Raw genomic sequence first — 8601 nt, 5'->3', positions numbered from 1 at the left:
CTATTCTCCACTTTTTTGACTTTTTCCGACTATTTTCGACTTTTTCCGACCAGAGTTAAAAATTTATAAAGTTGCCGGAAGCGTAAATTTATAATGTTGCCATTTAACATTATATTATTGTTTATTATTATTAATTAAAAAATTTATTTATATTTTTTCTATTTTTTGCAATTTTTTTGAGTTTTTTCGACTTCTTTCTATTTTCGACTTTTATATACAAAGTCGACTTTTCGACTTTTTTCATAGACGATAGTCGAGTTATCGACTTTTTTAGAACAAAATAGTCGACATCGACTTTTCGACTTTTTTCGACAAAAAGTCGATTGTTCGATTATTCGAAAGTCGATTTATAGAACCCTAGTCCATACTTTTTCGAAAATGGATTTCTATTTCTGGCAACATTTTATTAAAACAGTCGCAATTCAGGTCTGAGTTGGGAAACAACTCTCGCGTCATCGTGATTATTTCTTAAACGCGTTCAGGCTTGTGTTTGTTGCCTGGCTTTCGACAGTTTTGCGTCTCGCTCGCACTGGTGTAATGTATTACTTCATGTAACTGTTCAAAGTTACATGTTGTCTACATTAACCTCGTGCTTTCGTTTTACCTCAAGTGAGGTTATGTTTTATTGGTGGAGACCATAGAATACTCAAACGTTTTTAACTGGTGGAGACCATAAAATACTCACGATATAACCTGGTGGAGACCATTTAAACTCAAATATATACTGGTGGAGACCATTAATACTTTTGATGAAATCAAGTCCGGATGCTCCAACTTCCTATATGAAGGTATAGGTCGGTTGGTGGGGTTTTCTCTGGACAAACGTGTGATAACCTGGCAATATGAGTGCTTGATGCACCGCCATCCTAATCAAAACCCAAAAAAAATTTTATTAAAAAGTGGCGTGATATCCAAACTACTTATTATAAAAACTCAAATAAGATTAAGTTTTTTTTTCAATTTTTATTTTTCTTATTTTTTGTATTAACTAATAACATATTTTATTTTTAATTATGTTTTAACAAAAATAAATGAATACTTAACAATATTTTTTAAATATACAAGAAAGGAAATACAATTATAATGCAAAAAGGAGTTAATTCATTAAAAAAACTATTGTAAATCATTATAAATTAATGACAAGTGTTTTAAATTTTTCTTTGAAACTAAAAAACAAGCAAACGAAACCTTAATGAATAATAAAACTTAAGTCAAATAAAAAAAAACAAACTAAACTTATTCGTCTTTTTTCGTAGGCTTCGTAGGTTTAGTTTCTGGTCGTTTGGGTGTTACATCATCATCACTACTCTGGCTGGAAGAGGATGAAGATACAGATTTACCAGCAGCTGTAGGCTTCTTTTCGGGTATTGTATAGGGGAATTCCTTCTTTTCAGCTTCCAATACGGACTTAAGACGCTGCAAAGCAGTGCGATTAATGTGTTCTAAGCAAACATCCTTAATAGCGGTTTTAAGAGTTTCCAGAGCCTTGTCAGCATTACCCTTCCCAGTTTGTATGTCAATTAGACAGGAGTAGGCATTGCCAATGGCTCCCTCGGAAATTTTTGATTCTCTCAATTGGCTAATGACGCTTTGGGCCAATTTGTCATCGTTCTGTTCGCGTGCTGTTTGCAAAACACGTTGGAACATTAGACGAGGAGCACTGGAAAGATGTTTTTCCCAAATTTGTTTGGAGGCTGCTTCGTTGCCTGAAGAAATGTGATGAATCCATAAAACATTCATGGGTCCCAATTGATTGTGTTTGGCATAAGCTTCAGCTAATTTTTCAACTAGTTAAAGAAAAATAATTTAGTTTATTTTAGTTTACGAAAAGTATATAGTTCTAGTTCCCTTTTAGTTCTAGTTCAGTTATATTACTCTTTAAGATCTAGTTGTAGTTTGGTTCTAGTTTAGTTCTACGTCATTTCTAGTTGAATTCGGTTCTGTTATAGTTCTAGTTCATTTTTAGTTAAGTTCAAGTTAACTCTAGTTCGGTTCTAGTTCAGTTCTAGTTTAGTTCTAGTTCAGTTTAAGTTCAGTTCTAGTTCAGTTCTAATTCAGTTCTAGTTCAGTTCTAGTTCAGTTCTAGTACGGTTCTAGTTCAGTTCTATTTCAGTTCCATTTCAGTTCCAGTTCAGTTCTAGCTCAGTTCTAGTTCAGTTCTAGTTCGGTTCTGGTTCATTTTTAGCTCAGTTCTAGTTCAGTTCTACTTCAGTTCTAGTTCAGTTCTAGTTTAGTTTAAGTTCAGTTCTAGTTCTAGTTCAGTTCTGGTTCAGTTTTAGCTCAGTTCTAGTTCAGTTCTACTTCAGTTCTAGTTCAGTTCTAGTTTAGTTTAAGTTCAGTTCAGTTTTAGTTTAGTTCTAGTTTAGTTCTAGTTCAATTCTAGTTCAGTTCTAGTTCAGTTCTAATTCAGTTCTAGTTCAGTTCTAGTTCGGTTCTAGTTCAGTTCTAGTTCAGTTCTATTTCAGTTCTATTTCAGTTCTATTTCAATTCTATTTCAGTTCTAGTTCAGTTCTATTTCAGTTCTATTTCAATTCTGGTTCAGTTTTAGTTCAGTTCTAGTTCAGTTCTAGTTCAGTTCTAGTTCAGTTCTAGTTCAGGTTTAGTGCAGTTCTAGTTCAGTTCTAGTTCAGTTCTAGTTCAGGTTTAGTGCAGTTCAGTTCTAGTCAAGATCAAGATCACTTCTACTTACATTGTCCCACCAATTCAGGATGTTTGTCTAAAATGCCTAAAGCTCCTCCACGGGGGAATTTCTCGGCCAATTTGGTTACTTCCTCGGGGGTCTTGGCCGCGTTAATATCCTCATTTAGCTGCTTAAAATATTGTTCTACCTTGCCGGCAACTATGTTGGCATGACAATAGCGGTTATCAAAGCTGACAATACGTTTTTGGTCATCATTCAATTGATCACCTAATGTTTTTAAAGTCTCCAAATCACCAGCATTGGCTACACGATTAAGATAGAATTTAAAGATTTTGGGAATGGGATACGCTTTGTTGGCCAAAAGTTCATTAACATATTTGGTGGCTTCGCTGAGTCTATCAGCTCTCACCAATTGTTCAATCAAATGCGATATATCCATAATGGAGGCTTGTTCGGAAGGTTTCAATTGGTTCTTATAGTTAAGAGCTGCCTCTAAATCACTGGTGTTTAATGCTTTACGGAATAGAGATAAATTGGAAACAGGCTTGGGTTGAGCCGCAGCAGCAGCTGGTTTTTTGACCGAATTCTCTGCCGCTTTGGCTACAGCTTCAATTTTGGTTTTTCTAGCCTTTTGCTTTTCAGTTTGGGGCACTACAAATGGCACCGTCATATTTTTGGATTCTAATAGTTCAGCCAATTTAATGAGGAAAGCATCGTTGGGTGTTATACTTTCCTCTTGCATTTTAGTCCACAATCCCAAAGCTTTTTCAGCATCCTCTGACTTGCTGTAGCTTAACAATAGACTATAGTAAATCTTATTGCGATCAATGTGACTTAAATCGCGGGTGGCTTCAATCAAGCCTTCTAGAGGTTCCACCATACCCTCGTTCTTATAACGTTCACATGCATTGTCAATGCGATGAGGACGTGTACGTAAGCCGGGAGTTTCTAAAATCTTGCGTGCTTGTCTTATGCGTCCACATTCAACAAAGGAGAATACCAAATCGTACAAACTGTTAATTTCACCGTGAATGTTGGTACTGAGATCGGTAACCTTTTGTAAATTAGCTGCATCTTCTGTCAATATCAAACGGCGAGCCAATTCATTTTTCCAGGGAGTAGCTTTGTATTCTTCACAAACTTTTTCAAAGGCTTCAATGGCTTTTGGTATGTTATCCTTAACCAAATGAACCTTAATCAAAGGACCCAACAAAACATTATTGGGCACAACGTAGTTACCTTGAACGAAAGCATTGAATATCTTTTGCAATTTATCAGCATCACCTGATTCGGCCAAAGAATTCAAAATACGCCATATTTTCGAAGCATAATTGTAATTGTTCTCACTTTCCGCTACGGCTTGTGTCTTCTTGTTCTTGTCCAAGAACTGTAAAGCATCATCGAAACGTTCCTCCTTAATAAGGAGATCAACAATGCCGACAGTTTTCAAATTGTCCAAATGAAATTCGGCATCTTTAGCTTTAGTTTTTTCATAAGTGGCTAGAGCATCAGAGACACGACCATGGCTGGTGTACAAATCAATCAATTGGGCAAATGTTCCAGAACCTAAAACATATTTCTCCGTTTCTAAACGCTCCATAACTTGGAGAGTTTTTTCCAAATTCTTACTACGGAAGCAGGCATTTAACAAGTGACGTTTAAGATTGTTGGAGTTTTCACCTTTGGCCTCAACATTGGCAATAAAACGTTCAAGTTCTGAAAGAAATTAAAGTAAATAATAAATTATTACAAACATTAGTAAAATAAGCTTTTTAGGTTAAAGAAATTGTGTGAAAGCTTCCTTTATAATTTGTTGTCTGGATAAAAGCTATCCAGTTAAGATTCTTTAGAATAACAAGCTTAATGCTTGTTTTGTAGGAAATATAAAAAGCTTTTTTTTACGAAAACTTAAAAAAAGCTTTTTAGTAAAATATTTTTTACACAATATTTTTAATATTTTTGTCCACATTAAGCTTTCTAATTTATTTATTTATTTTATTAAAGCTATTTGATTTTTAGTTTGAAGGATTTTTTTAGAAAACTTTCATTAAAAACTTTTTTGAAATGCTTTCCTAAAAAAATTAAGCTTAAAATAACAAAATAGATTTAAAAAAGCTTTTCTGGTTAAATCTCACTAATATAAAGAATGTTAGAAAAGCTTTTTAGTAAAATATTATAGTTTTAAAAAATATTTTTAATATGTACATTTTTTTCTCATAAAGCTTTTTTATAATTTATTTTTTATAAAAGCTTTTTTAATTTATTAGCTTAAATTTTTTTTAGAAAACTTGTATAAAAAACTTTTTTGAAAATAACAAAATAACTTTGAAAAAGCTTTTCTGGTTAAAGCTTACTTGTATAGAGAATGTCAAAAAAAGCTTTTTAGTAAAATATTATTTTTGAAAAATATTTTTAATACATTTTTTCCACATAACTTTTTATCATTTATTTTTATACAAAAGCTATTTTTTAATTTTTAGTTTAAATGACTTTTTATAGAAAACTTTTTTGCTTTTCATTTAGAAAGGATTTGTAAAAAAGCTTTTTTTGAATAAAGTTTTAAAGCAAAATAATATTTTCCTTGCATTTTTTAAGCTTTTCTTGAAAAAAGATTTTAGATTAAAAGCTTTTCTTAAAAAAGCTATTTTGCCTTCTTAGGGCATTTTTAAGTCTATCAGCTTTAAGCTTTTTCATACAAAAAAACTTATTGTATAAAAGAGCTTTGTTCTATTTTTTTCTACAAAAAGTTTTTTGCATAGGAAAAATCAAAACATGACTCACCCTCCACAGTTAATGTATCAATACCCCTTTTCTTGCCATTATTATTCAAAGTAGTTAATTCCAATTCTCCCGAGCTAAGTTTACCCAACAATTCCGAAATATTTGGAGTCATTTCTGAACCTAATTTTTCCGACAGTTTAGCTGCATTTTGACTACTAATGGTGAAGCCTTGCTGCACTAACTTGGGTAACAATTTCTCCAACATTTTAACGCGTTCGGTGCGGAAGAAGGTGGTTGCATCACCTAACATATCACCCACGATGTCAACAGAACCCTTATTAGTTTTGGCAACCACTTCCTCAGTTTCGCTAACAGCTTCTGGCTCCTCATTAACTTGTTCGGACTTTTCAGCGGTAGTGGCCGTAGTGTTACCTTGAGCAGCCTTCTTCTGTACACTCTCGTACAATTGGCGAAGACAACGGACAAAGGCATCGTAATTTTGTGATTTGCCAAAGGCTTGTATCAAAGGCTGACGGAAGATTTGATAATTATAAATGGAGCTATAATTTTCCATAATATTTGCAGCCTCTTTGATTTGGTTGTTCGATAAGGCAGTGTAACTGGCGGCGGCAGCGGCTGTGCCATTTGAAACTCCAGCATCACGTAAAAGAGTAATGATTTTATCCCAGTTCTTTTCTTTTAAATTGGGTATAACATACTCCCTGATAGTTTCAGCCGAGGGTGAAATATTAAATTCGTCTTGCATTTTACGTAGAATATCGATAATTTGATTATGTTCTACGGAGCAAATTAAAGGCCAGAAATAATGTTGTCTAATGGGTAAACCGGCATTCTTCATTTCATTTAACAAAGGCAAAGTGCTGTTGACCAAACCATGAGTTAAACCAGCCTCGGTGGCAATCAACAAAGCCTTGGAGTTTAAACCTGGTGTTGGAAAGGCATAGTGGTTATTTAAAGGTTAAAAAATTATAAAAATATTCCTTACCTTCATCCTGTAATGTCTTGCAAATGGACAAGATCTTTTCCACTGGTCTATTGGCCTTAACCAATTGTCTAATAAAGAATATACCCACATCCACAGATTGACCATCTGGCCGATTGCCTCTGGGCATAATGCGCAATAATTTCAAGCAAACATCTTCGAATCCTTTATTGGTCAATCTCAAAATGGCATTGACACAATCTTGATTGAATCCCGTTGACATATGGAATTTGGTGAGTAAACTATCAATCTTATCACCATGACCATTGACGGTTAAATGATAAATGACATCTAAGAGATCTTTATCTAATAAAAGGATCTCCTTTTTCTCACATTCGGCCAAGGTGGTATTAATGCTTTCAATATCACCATGACGACCGAAACAGCAGAGCAGAGTGGTGTAGGTGTCGGCACTAGGCTCCAAGCCAGCTTGTTTCATAACACCTAAAATACCTTTAGCCGACTCCATATCATTGGCCTGGAATATTGAGAAGGAATTGTAGTTATTTTGGACAAGAGCTTTTACAGGAAAACTTAAATAAAAGTAAGTAACTTGAGACTGATATAAAATGAACATTGTTAAATCGAATCAAAAAGAAAAATTTTGGACCATGGGCTAAGTAAGTAAATAAAACAATCTTATTTTCCTTTCGACATTAGTTTTCTGCACTTACCTGTGAATGTCCCAAAATCAACGAATTAAAAACGGCCTCATTGACGGCCAAATTTTTGCCTCTCATATATTCCAAAATTCTGGTGGCCCCATCAATATCACCCTGTTGGCAGTAGCGAGCTATCAAACGCTGATAAGTGACACGATTTGGTTCAATTGACTTTGATTCGATTTCAGCTAGAAAATCAGTGGGCGAGAATTGATGTTCATTCTCCAAATAGACACGCAATAAGGCATTGTAATGGGAAATGTCCATGGGTACGTTAAGGGCATTTAAAGTTTTCCAGATTTCTTGTACCAAAGCAGTGCGCACCTCAGGCATTTCCTCGGGCACTAAATTGCCACAACATCTAATGACCAGTAGAGATTGAGAGCTAGTAGCGGAGCGTGTAACACGTATCTCCTCCAAGACATCCTCAATATCACGTCGGGAAATGCGTCCAATGCGGCGAACATCTTTATCCAAACGTTTCAATTGTTTATCCAAAGACAAATCAGCTTTGGGAGCAGCAGAACCACTGGCAAAGCCACTTTAAAGAAAGAAATAAAAACAAAAACATTGTGTTAAAAAATTCATATCAAATGAGGTTATGTCATCATCTCCAAACAATTTACATTATTCATTTCAAATCTCTATTAAACTCTTCTCAAATTTAATTGATTTCTAACCGAAAAGTTCATTTATATCAAAAACTTTAAACATTTCATAAAATATATTCAAATTTTCCTAGTTTTATTTCAAAATTTCTTTATTCTATTGCGTAAGCTTTTTTCTTCAAAACACAGAAATTTCTACAATTTAGCCGGAGCACCCTCCCGGCGTATACTTACTTTTGAAATTGTGTGCACATGCATGAGGTGTTCTGTAAGAGAGTACCACTTTCTGTATCGCGAACACTATTTACCACAACATTGCGAGTGAAACCAGCAAAGTAACGTAGAAATTTGCCGGTTCTTAATATTGAAGCCATGTTTTTCTTTTATTGAAATATCTTTTTTAACTGATTTATTGGAATATTTTTCGTTGCGACACACACACGTTAGATCTGACTGAAAATCGAAAAACAAGTGAAAAGAGAACTGTCAGAATTGCATGTTTTTTCTTGTTGCTGTTTTTTTAACAATCATATGGTTTAATGTTGCCAATTGGAATTGTACGATATTCTATGGAGGTTGGCAACGTTTTTAACTTTAAGAAATGTGTTTTCTTTAATAACACCAAAAAATAACCAATTTTTTTTTGTTTTAAAGAATAAAACAAAATGCACTCTAAGCAGCATATTTTCTACTAATCAGTCCATGTAATAAGACACATTTTATTAAAAACACGTCTTAAAATGAAACACAATAAAACCGAAACCCCTTCTAAAGTTAAGATAAAACAGTGCTTTAGAACAAGGTAAGGCAGTTATATTTTCTTTCAATTAATGATCTAAAATTTGTCATGACATTTATTAAAGAGCTCCTAAAATAGAGACTAGACTTTAGATTAGACCATAGACTAGACAATATACTAGACTTAAGACTAGACTATAGATTAGACTATAGACTAAACTATATACT

General features: G+C 33.8%; 1 protein-coding gene across 1 annotated transcript; it reads right to left on the bottom strand.

The window, feature by feature from the left end:
• Positions 1-1145: 1145 nt before the first annotated feature.
• On the bottom strand, positions 1146-8109 carry LOC111689574 (leucine-rich PPR motif-containing protein, mitochondrial). Its single transcript, XM_023452043.2, has 6 exons — positions 7870-8109; positions 7040-7568; positions 6369-6843; positions 5423-6307; positions 2690-4357; positions 1146-1787 (listed from the first exon to the last, which is right to left on the bottom strand). Exons 1-6 carry the CDS (start codon positions 8007-8009, stop codon positions 1237-1239), a joined length of 4248 nt encoding a protein of 1415 aa, XP_023307811.2. The 5' UTR covers positions 8010-8109; the 3' UTR covers positions 1146-1236.
• Between the last annotated feature and the right edge of the window lie 492 nt (positions 8110-8601).

Source organism: Lucilia cuprina, chromosome 2, assembly GCF_022045245.1.
Source record: "Lucilia cuprina isolate Lc7/37 chromosome 2, ASM2204524v1, whole genome shotgun sequence".
NCBI classification, from domain to species: Eukaryota; Metazoa; Arthropoda; class Insecta; order Diptera; family Calliphoridae; genus Lucilia; species Lucilia cuprina.
The sequence above is the reverse complement of the archived record's forward strand: the minus strand, read 5'-3'. Positions and strand labels throughout refer to the sequence as shown.

What these genes read in the sequence shown, in the direction of transcription:
- LOC111689574 (XM_023452043.2), bottom strand. Translation starts at nt 8,009, where the DNA reads ATGGCTTCAATATTAAGAACCGGCAAATTTCTACGTTACTTTGCTGGT. An exon ending in ATGTGCACACAATTTCAAAA is followed by an intron (nt 7,569 to 7,869) that starts GTAAGTATACGC and finishes CTTTCTTTAAAG; the next exon opens with TGGCTTTGCCAGTGGTTCTG. An exon ending in TCCTGAATTGGTGGGACAAT is followed by an intron (nt 1,788 to 2,689) that starts GTAAGTAGAAGT and finishes TTCTTTAACTAG; the next exon opens with TTGAAAAATTAGCTGAAGCT.